Genomic DNA, 21,433 nt, shown 5'->3' with positions numbered 1-21,433 from the left:
GTGTCTCAGAAAAATCAGCATTTCTCGGGGCACCCAGAGGGCTCAGTCGGTTAAGCGTCCCAACTCTTGATTTCAGGTCATGATCTCAGGGTCGTGAGATCAAGCCCCACATCAGTCTCTGCCCTCAACGCAGAGTCTACTTGAGATTCTCTCTCTCCGTCTCCCTCTTGCCCTTCCCCCTGTTTGTGTGGCTCTCTAAATTAATTAACTAATTAATTTTAAAAATCTTTAAAGAGGAAAGAAAGATCAACACGTCTCAAGATCTTAAGGTTCACTTGCATTCCTTATATTCCAGCTTCCACATTGGCCTACCTCAAACCAATCATGACAGGAAAACAAATGATCTTAAACTCCTATTCACCACATTCTCTCACATGTTCAGGGGACATTTTTCCTAAAAGGTATTGCTTCTGTGTTGTTCTTAAAGATTATTATTCTCATTCTAAAAATTTATTTTGAGTAGTCTTCATTCAGCTTTCCTTTTTTTATTCTTATGTGAATATACTTTTTTTTTTAAATTTATTTATTTGAGAGAGAGAGAGCACAAGCAGTAGGGGGAGGAGGCAAAGGGAGAAGCAGACCCCCCACTGAGCAGGAATCCTGGGACCCTGGGATCATGACCTCAGCCAAAGGCAGATGCTTAACAGACTGAGCCACCCAGGCACCATGTGAATACACTTCTATAAAACATCTGAGCATGAGCTATTGTAATAGAGTTGTTTGGTCATGAATTGTACCATTATTTTATAGATACTTGTCGAGAAGGCCTACTTCTCATGATTTTGTTTTTTGTTCTTTTTTAAAACAAGTTTTTTTTTAAAGATTTTATTTATTTATTTACTTATTTGTTTGAGAGAGAGCGAGACGGAGCATGAGCAGGGGGGAGGAGGGAGAGGGAGGGGGAGAAGCAGACCCCCTGCTGAACAGGGAGTCCAGTTGAGGGCTCAGTCCTAGAACCCTGAGATCATGACCTAGGCCGAAGGCTTGACTGAGCCAAAGGCAAACGTTAACCAACTGAGCAAACCAGGTGCCCCAATGATTTTGTTCTCTAAAGCAATTAAACTGATTCAACTCCTGATTCCTTTGTTTTCTTACTGAGGTGAGATCCACAAAACATAAAATTAATTTAAAGCATATAGTTCAGTGATATTTAGTACATTCATACTGTTGTGCAGACATTACCCTGGTTCTTTTTTATGTTTGTGTATAGAAATGCAAAAAATATGTATAGGCCCCCAAAGCTTTGTATATGCTGACAGGGCAAGCTTATCATTTGCTTCAGAATTTGTACACTACTGATAGAGGTTGGTTAGTTTCATCCAACAGCCAAGCAGTTGATCCATTGGGTTTTAAGTAACTGTAGTTTATTAAAGCCCATTGTCTTACCATAATTGCACCAAATAAGAGCTCTAAAATCATTCATGCTGGTTTAATTTGGGGATAAGGAGGAAACTGTTTCTTACTGGAGATTCTTAAAACGTCCTCATAATTAAACAAATGCCCCACATCTAGTAAGAAACAAGTGTTTCTTACTAGAGATTCTTAAAATGTCCTCATAATTTTAAAAAATTCTGCATAAAAATGTTGCGTACTCATTACCCAGTCTACTCAGCTATCCAGTCGTCTGCTGAATTACTCCCTTTCCTTTGCCTCCTTAGGAAATCAACCTTACATGAGCTGATCTTGCATTGATTGACTGATTTACAGTGGCATGGCAAGAAAGAATAGGATTAGTCAATATTAGGCGATTGATCACTTTTAGCTCATCAGGCCACCTTTGAGGGTTCTTTCTACTTAGTTTACTAGCTGAGGTAGTTCCAAAGCTTAGCGCTTGGTTTCTATTTGAAGCTTTTAAAATAGTTGGGCTAGTGATGGGGTCATGAAATCCCTCCCAGGCTTCCTTCACATGCTCTGGGGCCTCATGCTCCCCTTAAGACTGTGGGAATTGCCCCAGCTGTTTTGTCATGGACATATATTTTCTCTCAAATTCCTTCCCATGTTGGAACAATTCCATTAGCGATCGTTTCTCATCAACGTTGTGTAGACCAGCATCTTTTTTGCTGGAGAAAAATGGAGTCAGCACATTAATGTGAGGGAGTCCTAACCAGGCTTTTCCCAGGCCACTTGAGGGCTGCTCAGAGGTGGATTCCTCAACAAAGGAGCTGCCATAAACCAGAGAGAAGAACATGTGCGTGCAGAGAAAACTGGCTGTCTCGTGCCGCCAGCATTTTATTCTCTAACAAGATGAAACGTGAAAGGATTTTTACTGATGGTATTTAGAAATGCTTAGTGTCATGCAATAGAATCTTTACATTTAGCCCAGAGATTTTTTTTTTTTTCCATTTTCCCAAGAACCAGGCTCATCTCCATCTTCCCCAAGAACAACCAGAAGTTCGCACTCAAGGAGCATGTTCACTGATGGGCCTGACCTTCAATCTGGTTTTCTTCCAAGGAGCTCAGAGTGCTAAATCAAGGAGACTGCTGTATTCATTTTAGCAGCTCTGCAGAGTGGCCGCCATTGGACACAGGGAGTGCCATTTCACCGAAGGCAGGGCCTCTCAACCTCCGCACCCCTGACTTTTGGGCTGGATACTTCTTTCTTGTGGAGAGCTGTCCTGTGCATTACAGGATGTTAGCAGCAGCCCTAGCTTCTGTCCCCTGGGTGCCCATCATACCTCTTCCTTCTCCAAGTTGGGATAACCAGAAATGCCTCCAGAGGTTGCCAGATGTTCCTGGGGACAAAATCGCCCAAGATTGAGAATTACTGACCTAAGCTTTGTCACGAAGGCAAGATGAGGGTTCCTGACTCTTAACCCAGCCACTGACCTCAAAATGTTTTTTGGGTTTTTTTTTCTCCCAAGTAAGAGCCTAGAGAAAGGATTCTTAATCGGCTTTTGTGTGCAGGTAGACAGCGAGTATGCTGCTGTGTAAGAGTCTGTCTGAACTATACCTGGATTTGGCTTTGGCATCAGCTGGGGATGGGAAGTGATGAGCCAGCAGTGTGACCTCCTTAGTACCTGCCCCTCTTCTTCTAATTAAGCACATTTTTGTGGTCTTTCTGTTCATGAGTCAGCTGGTAAAGAAAACACTCTTCTTTTGCCAAAGCTATTGTGAGGCGGAGACAGCAATGTTTTGTACTCGTAAGTGCTTGTTGCACTACTGACTCGTTCTTCCTGGAGCGGGGGGAGGGTACCAGCGAAAATATAAGCGTCAACATGGATTTGTGAGTGGCAGTTTTTCAAAACAGTAAATCGGAGATTTTCCCCAACAATAGTAATAAGAAAGTATCCCTGGTCCCTACATCTTACAGTAAAAAGTAAGCTATGATATCATCAGAGGATTAGAAAACCCCTATAGCATGGCCAGCTCCGCAAGTTGGTCATGGGAGTGTGCTAGAAACTGGGAACATCCTTCCTTGGTGTGGCCTATGATATTCAGGCACCTGAGGTGCATATTTGAAGTGCTTAGCCTGGAAAACACCCTCTATACAAGTATTTGGAATTAAGACAGTGCCACTAGGGTTTTAGAAGTGAAAGAGACCACGGGAAAGGAGCACAGAGAGGCTAAGGACCAGAGTCCAAAGACAGGCCCCTCCATCCCCGCGGCCAGCTCTTTTCACTTTAGCTCCCTGGCTCCTCAGCTGGCTGCTGGGGAAGAGCAATACATTGAGCACAGAAGAGGAGTCTTAGAAACAGTCACAAAAGCAAGAAGTGGGAAGGAAACACAACCCCTCTACCTCCTCAGAGATGCTGTGGCCGCCTTTCCTTTTCTTGGTGAGGTGCAAGCTCTGTCAGCACTGCTGGTTCAGGGCTGGGAAGGGGGGTGGCGGGGTCAGGTCTTTTTTTCCTCATACGCTGCTGAAACCTGCTAGTTGCAGTAAGGCCAGAGAAGCCTTCCCAAGGCTTAATTGTCAGAGCAATGCCAAATACACAGGAGCGTGACTTAGAATTCCCCCACTGAGAGGTTTTACTTTGGAGTTTTGCTTTAAGCTCTCTGCTAATCCAACCAGTCGCTTATTTTGAAGAGAAATTGCCTGTCTTTTGACAGTGCGATGATTGCACCATCTTTCGTGGTTTTCCTCCCCTAGGTAGATGCCAGGCTCAACACTACAAAAGAAAGACTTTCTGAGCATTATAACAAAACCAGTTGGGTTTCCATAGGGTTATTGATAGCTTTGAATCCATTTTGGACTGTGAACAGTAGGTCACAGAACAGGAGCCACCAAGGAGAATGGTAGCTGCTGGTACGTGGTTGGGCAATCACTGCTGAAACTTGCCTCATTTACAGCTATTAACATTTACGTAAAAAATTGCTTAAAAATAGTGCCTTGTCCGTAAAACCCAATGAGGTTACACATAACATCATTAGACCGTAATTAACTAGGAACAAAAAGCATTAGAACGTCTCTGGGAGTAGAAGCCCCATGTTTGCCCATTGGGCCTTTGGGCCAAGTGTAACAGCAGCCTGAGAAAAGAATAGTCATCGTGAAAATATTTTCTTTCCTTCCAAGCCAGGAAGCGGACTCACAATGGAGTCTGCTTCTCCATTCTGAATTTTGAGATGTGCAGGAAACAACCAGCCATTACCAGCTGAGGAACCCTGAGGCCACGGTGACCTGTCTTGTTAATGAGTTAATGAAGAATCTAGTCCTTACGTTGACCCTATTCTTAAAAGCTTGCTGTGGAGCTGAAACAACATTCATCTAATTTATGAGTTAACTCTTTCTTACTTAGCAAATGAGAAACAGTTGGGGAGTAAAGAACCCGAGTGACAGAGAAGCGGGGAGCCTACTGATGGCTTCCGTTGTTGCATTTCTTTATTTCAGTATCAACTTCGCTTGCACGCAGGAATCTAATTTTAAAAATATTTTCTTCTTATTGCAGAACCTTAATAAAACTGATCTTCTATGTGTTATGTTGCTTTTTACCCCAAGGCAATGACATTTTATTGAAGAATTTCCCTGCCCATTACTCTGACAAGAAACAGCTTTGAATTGAGCGAGATAGGTTTTTGAGTTTTATGTGAGTATTTCAGGATAGGAAAGAGAAATTTTAACTTCTGTGATTAATTATGTGTATGTTATTAACCTGGCGTTTATTTCAGGAGGCATATCCTCTCCAGTTTACTAGACAAAAAACAGTCTCCTTCAAATCGGGTTATCTTGGACAAGTCTTAGAAATACTTTCTTCTCCCAAATTATTTTTTCTTTTAGTGATTGGTTGTTGGTGATATTCATGATTCAGAGGGGGCCCCAGGGGGCCCTCGGGTTGTTGTGCATACCTCTGTCGCAGGGTTATTTCTCAGCTTTGCAATTCGAGAAATGTGATCTTATCAGTTGATTAGATACTGGTGAAATGATTCATGACAGCCATACTCCTAAAGCTAGTGTTACATTTGGTTTAGAAAATGTTTATTTAAGGGATGCCTGGGTGGCTCAGTTGCTTAGTGCCTGGCTTCCGCTCAGGTCATGATCCCAGGGTCCTGGGATCGAGTCCCACATCAGGCCCCCTGGGTAGGGGGGGAGGGCTGCTTCTCCCTCTGCCTGCTGTTCCCCTGGCTTGTACCCTTTCTCTCCTTCTCTCTCTCTCTCTGACAAATAAATAAATAAAATATTTAAAAAGGAAAAAAAAGAAACCGTTTATTTAAAAAATAGAAGGAAAAAAAGAAAATGTTTATTAACTTACAATTACTGTTTCACTAATCAAAAGAGTTTGTCTATTAAGGCATCTTAAAACCAACACCTGGAAAATCATAAAAAGTAACAGGAGGCTTTGTTTGGTAAGCAAGAAAAAAAAAGGATCCATCATCTTAAAGATACCTCATATATATGCCCATTTTGAGACTAGGAAGGAATCTTACTCTACTCTTAAGACATGTATCAGGTGCTTGGTGTTAGTGGCTCATACTTAGAACACTCTCTACCTGGTCAGTGCTATATGGCCACTGCTAAAATGTCTTAAGATGGTAAATTGAACACATGTCACCACACATATGCCCCAAATCCCTAAATACAGCAGAAAAATATGTCTTTAACAATGGTGAAAAAAAAATGTCGTGAGTAGTCTAGAAATTTGAAAAATTCCTGAAGTATAGAAGGCAGATGGAATTCTCTTAAAAGAGAAATCAGAGTCTAAAAGCCCGGTGTGTCCCGTCCCTCCCTGTGATTACTGGATATGGGCTCTGGTGAATAGATTTACATACTGGGGGTCTGAAACATCAGAGCAAGCACATAGCTCAGAGTCACCAAACATCAGAGGAAAACCAACGTCAGTCACAGAAGAGAAGCTCCAAATTCAAGAAATTGAAAAGATAACAGGGGAGAGTTCAAGTAAATAGAACATAAAGAAGGAGACTTTTAAAAAAATTATGTATTTGAGAGAGAGAGCAGGGGAAGAGCAGCTGGAGAGAGAGAGGCAGAGAATCTCAAGCAGACTCCTCACTGAGTGTGCAGCCTGACTCGGCTCGGTCTCACGACCCTGAAATCATGACCTGAGCTGAAACCAGGAGTCAGTGCTTAACCAACTGAGCCACCCAGGCACTGCATAAAGAAGGAGACTTTAAAGGAAGTATGTTTATACCCTGAAAAGGATAAAAAAGAGAATATTGCATTCATGAAACAAGAGGAAGCTCTTATGGGAAAGAATGAAGTTAATTTCCTAGATCTTGGAAACAAAACATGGTTCTTTAGCTAGAACGTCTTTATAGGGGCTACCGAGTATAATGGGTACAACTAAAGGGAATTAGCAGGAGGAAAGAGCCAAAGAATTCTCCTAGGAAATAAAATAACAAAAAGGTAGAGTGACAGAAAAGCAAATACAATAATGGGTCATTTCAGAAGTTCAGGGTCTATCCAGTGAGTTCTGAGAGAAGAGAAAATGGAGGGAAACACACCCAAAGAAATGATGAAAAGAATTTCCCAAACAGAAGAAAAGCAAGAATCCTTAGAGTGACAGGGTTCGGCAGAATACCACTGTGAATTTATCAGTATGAGAAGACGGACATTTTACACTGTTAAAAAGAGAACTCCAGGCCCAAGGCAGGCCCCTGCGGACCGAAGTGCAGATTCAGCCTCACTTGGAGTGGAATTTTACCACAGTTAATCTGGAATTTCTGGTTGGTACCTATGAAGTAGTCTGCATGTTCTCGCTCTCCATCCCTCAAAGGAAGATAAGGTAATCTGCATAAAACCGCAGCCCCAAAGGGTCCTTTCTTTTCTTTTGCCAATCACTTTTTGCCCCACTTCCTCATAAATATGTTCCATCTTGTACATCTCCTAGGAGCTCCCCTCTACTTGCTAGAATGGTTGCTGCCTGATTCATGAATTGATTAATAAAACCAATTAGATCTTTAAAATTTACTCTGTTGGATTTTGTTTTTTAAAAACACATATAACAAAAGTCTCAGAACATGAAAGATAAGGAAAAATCCCAGAAGCTTCCAGAGAGAGCAGACAGTCCAGCCTATAGAGAAGCAAGAATCAGGTTGGCATCAGAGTCTTATTGGCATCTTCTTATGGCAAGAAGATGATGACCCGACAAACATATTCATGGTTCTGGGCCACCTGAGTGACTCCGTCAGTTAAGTATTTAGCTGTTGGTTTTGGCTCCAGTCATGATCTCAGGGTCATGGGATCGGGTCCGACATCGGGCTCTGGGCTCAGCAGGGAGTCTGCTTCTCTCTCTCTCTCTCTCTCTTCTCTCTGCTCCTCCCCCAACTTGCTCACTGTCTCTCTCGCTCTCTCTAAAATAAATAAATAAATCTTTAAAAAAAATTTTTCTTAAAAAAAAAAAAAACACACAACATATTCATGGTCCTGAGAGAAAATAATGTAGAGCCTAAGATTAGGTCCATACCCAGGAAAGCTATTCCTTGGGTATCACAGGCAAATGAACTTTTTCAGGTGTACAGAAACTCAGTTTCTTTTTTTTGGTTTTTTTTTTGAAGATTTTATTTATTTGACAGCACAAGCAGGGGGAGCAGCGGAGGGAGCAGAAGAAGCAGAGTCCTTACTGAGCAGGGAGCCAGACATGAGGCTCAATCCCAGGACCCCACAATCATGACCTGAGCTGAAGGCAGACACCTCACCGACTGAGCCACCCAGGCACCCTAGAAACTCAGTTTCCCACTTGTGATGCCTATTTTATAGAATTGCGGGAGAGATGTTATCCAGAAAAATGAAAAGGCAACAAAAGAAGCTTTGATGAGGGGGAGAAAATGCCAGAAACAGATTAGGTCAGTAATCTAGAACTTGAGCAGCTATATACTCCTGACAGCAGTGGCATCTGTAGACACAGACAAAAGCCGACACCAGAGGACCAGAGGTCCCCTCCCGTCATGTGCTCTGACATCCACTGTGGTTGTCACCAGAAGCCCAGGCCTCCAGATTACACTCATCTGTAAGATAATGGTCCCCATCCCTCCTCTCCCTATATTCTGATACCCACGTGCACTTTGGGACTGAGTGATGTCTCTTTAGTTTTGTAGGAGTGGAAAATTTTTTCCCTTCTTCCCTTCTAGGTTCCTCAACTGATCAAATAATTAAATTGACATAAAGCAGATTAACAGGAGAGAATTTTAATTTTGTATGTTTGGGAGCCCCATAAAAATACGAGACTCAACAAAGTGACCAAAGCAGGAAGCTTTTATACACTTTAAGCAAAAAGACAAATTTGTGAGGAGTTGACAAGACAAAGGGGGTAAGGCTGGGGGTGGTAAGTTGGTGACCTTCTTAGCCCTGATTCTCCCATCTCTGGTGATAAGGATGCCCTCTACCCTTCCGGCACAGTGAAGGTACCTTTCACATGGGAAATTTATCCTCTGCTTTTAGGAGGATGGAGAAGGGTCCAGGTGTCTTTCTGGCACTGGCCGTTTCTCAAGGACCTTGAATTCAAAATAATCAATGCCAAAGTGGCATATTTTTGGGTTGCAAACTCTGAACCTGTACAGCTTCAGCTTCCTTGCTGAATGACCCCTGACCTGCCTTCATGGGAAACCGGGCGCAGTGATCCTACAGAGTAGCCTTAGGCAGAAGCTGGTTTTTATCTCCTGTGCTTCACATTTCCCAAGACCTGAAGGTGAAGTTAATGTCTTCCACATACCCTGTCACTGCTCCCAAATTCTCTTTCCTCCTCCTTCCTGGATTTGCCATTGAGGTTAGTGGAAGTACTAATGTATTCAAGCCACAAAGGGTGAGAGGAAATGATCAGAGTAGAACCTTTGAAATAAGGTTGTGGAGGTTTGTAGGTATCAGAGAATGCCCATGGGGATAGGTGGCTGAGTTGGGCTAAAGAAAAGTTACTTGGGGGCGCCTGGGTGGCTCAGTTGGTTGAGCGTCTGACTCTTGGTTTTGGCTCGGGTCATGGCCTCAGGGTTGTGGGATTGAGCCCCATGTCAGGCTCCTTGCACAGTGGGGTGTCTGCTTGAGATTTTATTTCTCCCTCTCCCTTTGCCCCTTCCCCCAAAATAAATAAATCATTCTCAAAGAAAAAGAAAAAAGTTACTTGGCGCTGAGAAAGTAAAAAATTGAGAGGCCAAGTTTGGATCATCTGTGGATATTGAAGTCACCTGACACAGGGAGGACACGCCGAGCAAGGGGGCTGAAGCCGAGAGTCAGTGATAGGGAAGTAGCCAGACAAGTTAGTAGGTGTTACCAGTAAGGAGGGACAAAGAGCAGTAAAGCCTGGAGTGCTCTCTCTCTAAATAAATAAATCTTTAAAAAAACTACCACCCACCTTAATGGGGAAGTCTGTTTTCACAAAGACATTTGGCTCTCTGTGTTTGTACTGGCAAAAGATCATCATTTGTTCATCAGGAGTGACTGCCGGATAAATTATGGTACTTCCATACAATAGAACAGAGGAATGAGGATATGCTTTATGTACGCAGTGGTCATAATCTCTGAAATGTATAAATAAGTGAAAAAAGCAAGGAGTGGAATAGTGTAGGGAGCATCTGATCATTTATATTAAGAAGTGAGAGAATATATACAACTATATGCATTGTTTGGAAAAGCGTGAAATGGCTCTGGAAGGAGGAAACATGATTTTAAAAAATTGATTTGCAGAGCTTTATTTCTGGACTCCGAAACAAAATATATGGAGATTTGCCACAAAGGTCAGGTAGGAAGTAAATTCTACGTACAAAGCTGGGGAATCAGCTACTGAGGGGTGGTCTGTGAATTGTCAATGTTCGCTTATGCAGTGAATAACTCTGACGGACACGAGAATCTAGTCGCAGAGGTTGCCTCAGAAAAAGAAGAATTGATGACTAGGGGACTGGCAAGATGTTATTTTCGCTGGGTCCCTTTCTGATCATTTTGGATTTTGACCAGTTGCATAATCCAGGTAAAGGTTTAAGTCTACCCTCCTCCCCACCAATGGCAGAGAGTCACTGTCAAGACTTCTGGCAGATACAAACTTCATTTTCTGATAGCTCCAACATTTCATTGTAAATCAAGAGATCTAGGGTTTTTGAAAGCTGACCGGAGGGCAGATTAGAGCATTTATAAGATGGCAAGGCTGGCACGAAGTAGATGGCCGGCTTCAGAAGCATCACTGAATTAGTTGAATCCAGGGACTGTCCCCACCGGGAGACTGATTTTAGGGACACCTGAGCCATTTCTCAGCCCCCGTTTGTGTACTCTCAGCCCATCCATTGACCTGGTGAAGAGGCTTTTTTTTTGGTCTCCAGACTTGTTTCAATTTGATAGGGTTTACATTGTGCTGGGAGTGTCCCACCTTTCATTTCCTTTGTAGCCTTGTTTTGACACGCATAGTCAAAGATTCCACCTTTTTTCCCTTCTCCCTCCCTTCTGATGGAAACCGCCTCCATCCCCAGCACGGCCTCCAGCTCTTGGCTTCTGCAGCACCAGACAGGGCTGCTGACCCGCAGCTGTTTTCTCAGGAGAAGTGCGGATGTTCTCCAGAGCATTCCAGGCTGGCAGGATGGTCTGGACAGGTGGGATTGTTGCAACAGTTTATCCTGATTCTTATCCTTTCTCTTGTTCCCTTTCACCTGTTTCTGTCGTTTTAAAGGGTTTTGTTCGGATTAATTAATTACAGGAGAGTGAAAAAAAAGCAAACTTTGCCACATCTGCAGGTAGGTCAGGTGCCCTAAGGAGGCCGCAGGTCAGGGATCAGTGGGAGGCAATGGGGGCGGGGTGGTGGTGATTGTTGGCCTTTGCACAGGATCAGGATAACTAATACTGCAGTAGCTGTGTGCAATGGAGCCTCTTGCAGAGCATTAATGATTCATAATGCTCACGGCCTCTCGCAGTTAAATTGGTCTCTCTGTGTCTCAGCCACTGAAGTAGAAATTGTGAAGGAGTGACTGCTCCAGGGTGGGGGCAGCCCACACGGCAGATGAATTAGAGTGCAGTCCAGAAGCCGCACGGTTTTAACGCCTTGCTCTCACCACCATAACTTCCTTCCTTATTTTTTAATCAGCTTGTGGAGAGAGCGAAAAAAGAAATGGGCCATATAATAACCAGAATGTGGTATGAAGGCTTTAAAGACTTCCTCGCCTTGCCTTTTTCACTTCCCTCCCCCTTTTTAAAACAAAAACAAAAGCTTTCTGGTTTGATGACAATGTTGGTGGCATTTCAGGACTTCCCTCTCTGGTTCTCATTTGGTAGAGGCATGTTCCCTCTTAACTCATTTCCTGTGACTTACCTCGGCTCTGCAGCACAGCATCTTTCGGAAGGGCGGCCGTCAAAGATTGTCTCTTCTAAAATTTAGCTTGCTTTTAGACAGTGGAATAATTATGAGTCTGCATTTGCTAAAGAAGAAATGCTGATCCACTTGTTTCTTTAAATCTGTGATGTCACTACTTTTTTCCCTTTTATGTTGACTCAGGAGCCCGCCTCCTGCTCATCTAGAGATACCATTAAGTGAATGGGCAAGTCACAGACTGAAGGAAAATATTTGCAAAATATGTATCTGATAGATATACTTAAAGTAACTGTGACAATAAAAAGACAACCAGTTTTTTAATGGGAAAAAAATCAACAGACATTTCACAAAAGATCACAGATATAAGCACATGAAAAAAAGTGTTCAGCATTAGCCATCAGGTGAATGCGAATTCAGACCACAGTAGATCTCTGCTCAGACCCCCTGAAAGGGCTGAAATGAAAAAGACTGAGACCACTGTGTGTTGGTGAGGACATGGAGCAGCCGGAACTGGTGATGCGTTGCTGGTGGGAACCTAAACCGTGAGGCTTAATAATTTTGGCTCTGTGTTTCACATTTTGTTAGGTTTCATGTATACCTACTCTGTGACACACTGTTCTACTTTTAGGCTTTCATCCAAAAGAAATTAAAACATGTCATGTCTACAAAAAAAACCTGTACGAGAATGTTTTATTCACAGTAGCACAAAACTAGAAACAGCCCGGGGGCCTCTTGACAGGAGAATGACTAAACCAAGTGGGGCAAACCAAGAACAGACCACTGGTACCCACAGCATGGACTGATACCCGCAGCGGGCATGGCCCTTAGAAGCAGGCTATCTGAATGAGCCAGCTGCAAAAGAATAAATAAAGAATAAGTTCAGAACAAGGCAAAACTCATCGATGATAGAAGTCAGAACAGGGAGTAGGAATTGACTGAGAAGGAGCTTTCTGGGATCATAGAAGTAGTCTGTATTTGGACTGGGAGCACGAGTTACACAGAGGTCTGCATTTACTAAACTGGCAGATAAAGTGTAACCTTAACCTGTGTGGTTCACTCTATGTAAATTTCAGTGCCAAGAAATGGGGCAGGTGGGTGCTGCTGGAAAAGACAGAAGTGACAGCCTGAGAGGCNNGCTCTTCCTTGTGCTCTGCTGTCCGTGCAGGAATGTTTGAGCACAGCATGGGGGCCGACGTGGGGGGACTGACTGCATTTGGCTGCCTTTGCAGGGGGCAAGTTTGAGGCACGGTGGAATTTGATTTTTTCTTCTAAGTCGGTGGCCCTCAGGGCCTGATGGCTCACACAGCAGGTGGAGCAGTGCCTGACGGCAGAGGAGGCCCATCCCGAGAAGCTGTGGAATGAGTGCCATTGCCCCTGGAAGTAGCCCTGGTGAATAAGGCCCACTTTGTGTTTTTCTCAGCTTTCAATAACTGGAATGTGCTTCATTTTGTCATCATAAGGGCTGGCTTGTCTGCCTGAGAAGCAGTCTTCAGAATAATAGCAAAATTGTGCTACTTGGACTCAGTGTACTTGGGGATGGACAGTGAAGCTTGACTGTTAATAAAATGAGGGGCATTCTCATGAGAATTCTAAACAGTTTTGTGCTCCTCATATGCTAGTTAACAGCATGCAGAATCTACTGAGAAATAAATGTGATTCTGGAAAACCTTTTATATTAAGCATTGGAAGAATGTTCTAGCTTTCATCTCTTTCATCATTTCGGCAGTGCACTCCCTGGCTCTCCCTGGGGAACACGTTGTTTCTCCAGCTTTGCCAGTGGCATGATTCTGCCCAGCGAGTTCACAACCAGGTATAGAAGATGGAACCACCCTCTTCCTGGCCTCACCTTAATTCTCAGTTGAGGGGCAGGCACCTGGGTGGCTCAGTTGGTCACGTGTCCAACTCTTGGTTTCAGTTCGGGTCATGATCTTGGGGTTGCGGGATTGAGCCCCATATCAGGCTGAGCTCGGAGTGTGCTTGGGATTCTCTGCCTTTCCCTCGCCCTCTGCTCCTCCCCCAGCTTGTACGCGCTCTCTCTTTCAAATTAATAAAAATCTTTTTTTAAAAAATCCTCAATCTGGGGTGCCTGGGTGGCTCAGTTGTTAGGCGTCTGCCTTTGGCTCGGGTCGTGATCCCGGGGTCCTGGGATCGAGCCCCACATCGAGTTCCCTGCTCAGCAGGAAGCCTGCTTCTCCCTCGCCCACTCCCTCTGTTTGTGTTCCCTCTCTTACTGTCTCTCTCTCTGTCGAATAAATAAATAAAATTTAAAAAATAGAAATAAAAAAATCCTCAATCTATATATACCCATCATTATTTTTGAAAACTAGCTTTGTGACTCCTCAGTGACGTGGTCCGGCTGACCCAAATGGAGTCCACAGCCATACCCAAATGTTTAAACAGCCCATTCGGTTTCTCTTCAAACTATAAACTTTGGATAATTACTTAAATGGTAATGTGCTTCAGTGGGAGGCATCAGGAACTTTCTCTAAAATAATGGCCCTCAAATTGTCGTATGCTCCTTGTACAGTACAGCTCCCAGGGCCCTGTGCCCAGAGGTTGTGATTCAGGAGGCAGGATGGACCCTGGAGTTCGCCTTTTTATTAACCACAGGGGATTCTCGGACGGTACTGAGAAGCACTGAAAAATGTTCTGCCGGGTGTTTGAGGGAGGAGCAGGGAGAGGATTTCATCCCTGGAAGTTGTCAGGTGTCCCCAGGGGCTGTAGCTCCCCCAGAACCCTAATGAGGCTGTCCTTCTCTTTGTATTGCTGGCATCAGCATGGCGGCCTAGCATATGGCAGGAGTGTTAAGACATTTTGAATGAGTAAATACGTTACTTAAAAGAACAAGTGACCCATACAGAGAACACTCAAATACAGCTCAATTCAGGTATGTCAGTGTTACAGGAAGGAAGGTACATGTAGAAAATCTTTATTAAGGATAAACAGTAAGCAATGTGTTAAATGAGAAGAGCAGCAGAGGTCAAAGAGGACACATTGCCTCTCAGGAGGGCCAAGAGCCTAATACTGCCATACCGGTGGCTGCACAGAAAAATCCCTTTCTCTTCTTTTCTGCTCAAGGAGCATTAAGATGTATTAACCGAGATTGGGTATCCAGTCAAAGTCATACAGGTGCACAGTTTGCAAAGTCAAATGTGCTGTTTAGTCTCCTGACTCAGTCCTGGGTCCTGCTTTCCAGAGGCAACTGCTTTAAATTCTTTTTAGCTAGTTCGGGTATTTTTTGGTTCATATTTTAAACAAATGTGTTTAGTGTACCATTATTTCTTGGTTTATCAGTTTTAGACATTATTTTATTAACTTCCTGTTAACCCGTTTTTAAGATGCACCAGCTTCTGTTTTGGAAGAATAACCTCTTGTACCACCCACCCCTCAACATCCCAAGTCCTCCTTCCAGTCTCCCAGTTTAATGACACTGTCGTCACTGTAGTGTTGTTCACTATAGAGCCAGGATGTGGACTAACATTATATTCTCATGTATATATTTGCATATTTGTTAGTTGCTTGGTTTTCTATGTCCCTATCACAAATTTTACACAAACTCTTTCAAAGGGGCTGTAAAATCCCTCTCAGTACTGTTCTTGACTATGTCAGAAAATCTGTCATTTCCATCCCTCTCCCCCTCGCCCCTCCCTTCTGGACCCCTCCACCCTCCTGCTGANNNTGGGGCTCTTTGTTCTCTTGGCTTTCTCTTGAGCTGTTTTATCCCTCTTTGTGTAGCTGCTCTGTTTCTTGGATCCCTTGTCTTCTTCTTTCCAGGTTTATTCTCCCATTTTGGTAGAACTCATCCTCCAGTAACATCCTGAGGAAATGGTTTATGGGGATATATTTTTGAGACTTTGCATTTCTGAAAATGACTTTGTTCTAACTTCACATTTTATTACTGGTTTTCCTGGTTATAATGTTGCAGGTGGAAAATTATTCGTCTTTAAAATTGTGAGGACATTGCTCCATTGGGCTTCTAGAAGTCTGAAGCCATTTGGACTTCTTGAATATTTGTATATGACCTCATCCCCCCTCCCATCCTTTTGGAAGTTTTTAGAGTCTTCTCTTTATCCCTGGGATTCTGGCCAAGTACCAAGACATCTCACAGTGAGAGGAACCAGTTCATTTTTGCATCTTTTTCTAGCTTCTTGTCACCATCTTATCTCTTCCATTGTGTATACCAGCTCAGATTCTCACTGAACAAAAGAGAAAGTATCTGCATAATTCTCCCACTGTGACGTGGTTGGCGGGACAACTGGAGGGAGTGCTCATCTTTCCTGCAACTCAATTTGTTGCCTGTAGCAGCTCTGTACACCTGGATAATTCTTTCTGGCAGATTCTGACAAGAAGTTGTGCAGTTGGCTGAGTATTGAGTTAGCTAATTGCTCCAATTACATCTATTCAGTGTCAGTTTTAGCTTCAAAGCTGGACTCGGGCATTGCTTCTGGCTCATTACGTACTACTGTAAATGACTTTTAAAACTAGTCTCCTAAAATCAAGCAAACAAAAGCAGCCCTGCATAAAGTAGCCAGTGGCAAGGGAAAAAAACTCACTTGCCACACACAGCAGATGAGGTGTCCTGACCTGATTAACTGTTCCAGAGCTGCATTTTCGCATAAAATAAATCCAAATACCACTTTTGTTGTTGTTTTGTTTTGTTTGCAAATTCTGTTATCACGGAGATCCAAAAAGGGGGGTGGGCAGAAGATTTGTTCAGCATTCCCCTCAATTCTGCCCCTTATTTGTGTTTCAGTTAAGGTATCTTTTTTTTTTTTAAGATTTTATTTATTTATTTGACAGAGAGAGAGACAGCCATAGAGAGAGGGAACACAGCAGGGGGAGTGGGAGAGGAAGAAGCAGGCTCCCAGTAGAGGAGCCTGATGCAGGCCTCGATCCCAGGACACTGGGATCACGCCTTGAGCTGAAGGCAGACGCTTAACGACTGAGCCACCCGGGCGCCCCTCAATTAAGGTATCTTAGGGGCGCCTGGGTGGCTCAGTTGGTTAAGCGTCTGCCCTAGGCTCAGGTCATGATCTCAGAGGCCTAGGATGGAGCCCTGTGTCGGGCTCTGTTCAGTGGGGACCCTGCTTCTCCCTCTCTCTCCACCTCTCCTCCTGTTCAGTCTCTTTCTCTATCAAATAAATTAATAAAATCTTTTTTAAAAAATGAAGGTATCTTAGCCCCTGCTAGCCCAGATTGCAATTTATGACAAGATCATGGAACATTCTGCAGGCTCTCGGGGTGGTGCTGAGGCCAGCCTAGGACAAATTCCAGGCTACTGACAGCCATTCAAGGGGGTCTGCCATCTGGTGCAGTGAACAAATGCTTTTCCTGTGCCTGCTCTGAAGTACTTAGTTCCATAGAACACCGAGCCAAGGGCGGGCAGCAGCTATGAGCTTAGCCAGCACAGAGAATTGTTACTTTAGTAGGTATCATTGTTGGAATCTATTTATAATGTGTGAAGTTGATATGTTTTCTTAATATTCATACGTTCTTTTAACAAATATTTATTGGGTGCCTACCATGTGCTTGGCACTGTGCCAGGTGCTTGGGTTATATCAGTGAACAAAACAGACATTGGTTCCAGCTTTGTGAAGTCTCCGTTCCAGCATGGAGCTAGACAGAAAACATGACAAACTACACAGTGTGTCAGAAAATGCTAAGTGTTATGGAGGGAAGGAAAGTCCGAGGAGGGCAGGGGATCAGGAGTGTGGGGTGATGGTGAAGTATTGAATAGAACAGTCAGGGGTAAGGCTCACTAGGAAATTGAGCCTTGCGCCAAGACTTGACAACGGTGAGGAAGTGAACCAAGACACTGTCAGGGAAGAGGGTATTGAGGGTAAACAGAGGGGCTTGAGGGTCCCACAGGGTGGGTGCATGCCTGAGGTGGCAGGATGATGGGGGTAGTCTTGGGAGAGGTGATCTGAGAGGTAAGCATGGCCAGGTGTCGTCGCCCTCTGCTAAGGTGTGGCAAGCTGCCACAGGCAAGGTCCACTGCGTGGGTGGGTATAGAAGGCCGGAGTTAGGGACAGAGGGCTGGGGCAAGGATAAGACAGACACAGTGGGTAGAGGCTTAGAACTGGTCTGTAAGCCTTGGGCCTGGATGAGGACACTCAGGAAGCGAGTGTCGATGGAGAAGAGCCGTCCGGGGATCGGTGCCGGAGAACTCCCTGATGCCTTCAAAGAAGCTGATGTTAACAATCAGACAGATCCAAACTGGGGGCTGTTCTGCAGACAGGGGGCTATTCTAAATTAAAGAGATCAGCTTTTCTTGGTTTGAAATTTTTCAGAATGAAAAGTTTGGGTGTGGGGGGAGAAGTCAAAATTTAAAATCTACTTTGCTGCCACAGATGAATTAGCCTCAGAAAAAGATGGAACAAACAAGTCCTCAAGAACGAATTTTTTTTCTCTAGCAGCAGCAAGATTTTAATTTCTTTCTGGATTCTAGAGCATCTTTTCAAGGACTTTTGAGAAGAAGAGTGGGGACGGCAGGAAATCCTGATTATCTGCTCTGTGCCAGGCGTTGTGCTAAGTGCTTTCACGTATTCTGCAGGCGTTATTAATCTCCTTCTGGACTTCTCTGTCCCAGCTTGTCCTCCTAGCAAATTCCTTCTTGTCCTTCAGACTTCAGACACCCCCCCCCCCCCCCCGCAGCCTTCCCGCTCCTAGTGCACTAAGCAGCAGTTTTCTCCTAATGTAATTACTTGTTTGCGTATCTGTCTTGCATGAATGAATCACATGAGGATAAGAAACCTGTGTATCTCCAGTGGCCAGCAGAGTCTGGCACACTGGAGGCACTCAGCAAATAAGGGCTGACTTGATGAATATCTCATTTAATCATCATCCTTCAAGACAGTTATTATTATCCTCATTTTACTAATTGGTTACTTGCAGCTCAGAGAAATTGACTTGCCTGGGATTTAAAAATAACAAAAATGAAGTGGTAAGGGCAGGTTTCTGCACTGAGTCCCGAGCCACCGTGCCCCACCGTTTTACATACACAGATCCAAACCAGCACTGGTGATGTGCGGGACTTGGGTGTCCAAGCAGTGCTCAGATATCTCAGTGTTCTTGTCTCAAGTCTAGATTTCTGATTTTCCTGCCGCTCACGAAATTTCTGTGTGACCATCAGGAGAGGGGACAGATTGGGAGTTTCAGTGCATTTCCTATAGGAAGATGTAATAGGTACGAACTCAAAGACATGTTGCTTCTGAATGCTTTAAGATAGTCTTAAACCTAGGACTTAAAAGTAATAGTTGAGGGGCACCTGGGTAGCGCAGTCGGTTGAGCATCTGATTCTTGGTTTTGGCTCAGGTGGTGATCTCAGGGTTGTGAGATCGAGCCCCACGTCAGGCTCCACACTCAGCTCAGAGTCTGCTTGAGATTCGCTCTCTTCCTCTCCCTCTGCCCCTCCCCCCTCGAATAAATAAATGAATAAATCTTTTTAAAAAAAGTAGTAGTTAAAAGAATAGGCAAATCGATAGAGAAAGTAGATTCGTGGTTGCCTAAGGCTGGGGACATGGGGATGACTGCTGATGGATATAAGGGCGTGACAGAATGTTCTAAAATTAGATTGTGGTAATGGCTGCACAACTGAATATACTAAGCATCACTGACTTGCATACTTTAAATGGGTGAATTCTTTAGTATGTGAATTATATCTCAGTAAAGTGGTTTCTCAAAAAGTATTAGCTGAGAACAAGTGATTGGTCATTAGATTTTCTAGCACTCTTTCAAAATCCAAGTAAATTTAGTAGCTTCTGTATTTGAGTTATTGTCAACATTATCTTCCCTCTTTGAGGAAACCTGTTCCCCAGTACAGCTGGGTAGTTTTGGGGTTCTGTTTTGTTGTGCTTCCTTGTTTTCGTGTGAGCTGCAGCATTCAAATGAGAACGTCAGTGTTTCGCAGCTCTGAGCCTCCTTCCTTCATCTGAACGCGCTCACACAGTCTGCTGATGACCAGCTGAGCCTCACAGGGACAGGAAGGGCGTCATGAAGCCACTGTCCGTCTCCACACTCCCCCCACCCCCCGTCCTGGGAGAGGGGCACAGACTCTCACAGGCTGCTCTGCTGGCTTGGGGGCAAGGAGCTACGGGTCAGAGCTGCAGTCTTGTTTTAATTCCCTCAAACCATCTCTTAATGGCAGGGTTGGCCAGTCCTGTTTCAGCAGACCCTCATCTCTTAGCCAGCAGTTGCTAAAGCACCTTTTTCAGACCTTTTAGCCATGACCCATGGTGGATTGTGGTCATAAAGGCACATGCTGTGAGGGAACCCCAGAACACGAAGAAACTGAATTTGTTCAGGGTTTGTATATCACTCACTGTAAGGTTGGGTGATAGGAACCTTGTAGAACAGGCCTCATTTCTGAATGAAAAAGCTGCTTTAGCACCCCTTGGCTGGCAGATAAAGGAAAGAGATTTGACTTACGCTTTCTCTTGCCTTAGAGATGGAGGGTGGGAATTCTTTTTGGTGGTTAGTGATGCAATGGGTAAAAATCTTCCATTTATTAAAGAGAAACTATGTTGTGGTTGTACAGATTGCCCAGCTGTGGTTAGCGTCTATGAAAACCATTTCCTGCGTGCAGTAAAAAGAAAGTTTTCTGCTTTCTCTACCAAACTCCGTGGGAACGGACGTTTCTCTTTGTTGAAATCCACTGCTCTGCCTTAGCCAAGTGACATCCTGGGCTCAGGCTGGAACAGCCCCCTTCTTTTGATTGCGCTGTGCAGATAATTGCTTCCCAAGGGCTCCTAAATGCTGGATTGGGAGGGTGCCGTGACAGGGAAGCCACTGATGCTGATGCTGGTGTGCCCCAGCTTTTTGAGGACAGGTGGGAGCAGCCCCGGGGATGTGGGGAGGTTGGAATCTAAGCCTCTTTGAAGTGCCCATTGAGGTTAGCAGGATCACAGGCAGCTTCTAGGAGGCTCCAGAAGATACCCTGGCTACAGAGTGAGTGAGCGATGCAGATACCACTGTGAGACACCACTGTGAGAGAGATTTGAAGTCAGGGCCCCAAGCAGGAGTGCCAAGTACTGAGAAATGACCTTTCGTACCACTTCAGCCTCATTGAGTGAAAGGACCATAAAGCACGCTCCCCTCCAGACAGAACTTTGAGGTGTCAGGAATCCCAGCTGTGTCCCACTTCTATATCCTCTCATTTGGAATGTAGCATGCTTCTTTAGGAGCGGTGAGAGAGTCATTTTGTAAGATGTATGGTAGCCAGTGCATATGAGTTTCATTTAAAACCATGTGGTTCGTGTGCCTAGCCATGTCTAGAAAGGAGCGTAGGCGTGACTCATTCCATGAAGTCTCCATGATGTAAAACGAAAGGAATATTTCTGGTCTGAGGACACCCCCACATCCTGGAACTTTAACCTGATCTCAACCTGGGAGGTGCCCAGGAATTTAACATTTATTTTATATTGACATCCTGACATTTTCTTGAGGAGATAGAGACCTGCCTGGGAGAAAAAGAAAGCTGAAAGTCAAAGAAAACAGCAGAATGCTGCGGTTTGAGAAAGCATGCCAAGTCCCTAATCAGCAATTAGCCAAACAAGCCATAATTGAAGTACATTTATCTTCTGTGCCCCGTGCTTTGCTTCTCACAGCGGCTGGTTTGAGAGATGTGCTGTTTGCTGAACTATGTTTCCTGGTGGGAGTGATCCGGGTGAGTGTGGCTCCCGCCCTCAGACCAGGCAGGTGGCCCGCAGACCCACACTGGCTTAGCATCGTCACAGGAGAAAGCCGACAAGGCTCTCCTTTAGAGA

At 44.3% G+C, this 21,433-nt stretch overlaps 1 protein-coding gene across 3 annotated transcripts in view; it reads left to right on the top strand.

Annotated features, from left to right (window-relative positions):
* CFDP1 (craniofacial development protein 1) overlaps positions 1–21,433 on the top strand; it is a 125,117-nt gene that overhangs the window by 84,242 nt on the left and 19,442 nt on the right. Inside the window, exon 7 of one of the 3 annotated variants that reach the window (XM_040633599.1) lies at positions 10,837–10,956. The exons of the other annotated variants lie outside the window; for them this stretch is intronic. Within the exon in view, the coding sequence (XP_040489533.1) occupies positions 10,837–10,956 (120 nt within the window). The remainder of the gene's footprint in view (positions 1–10,836; positions 10,957–21,433) is intronic. 3 annotated transcript variants of the gene reach the window in all.

Source organism: Ursus maritimus, unplaced genomic scaffold, assembly GCF_017311325.1.
Source record: "Ursus maritimus isolate PB19 unplaced genomic scaffold, ASM1731132v1 scaffold_19, whole genome shotgun sequence".
Taxonomy (NCBI): Eukaryota; Metazoa; Chordata; class Mammalia; order Carnivora; family Ursidae; genus Ursus; species Ursus maritimus.
The sequence above is the reverse complement of the archived record's forward strand: the minus strand, read 5'-3'. Positions and strand labels throughout refer to the sequence as shown.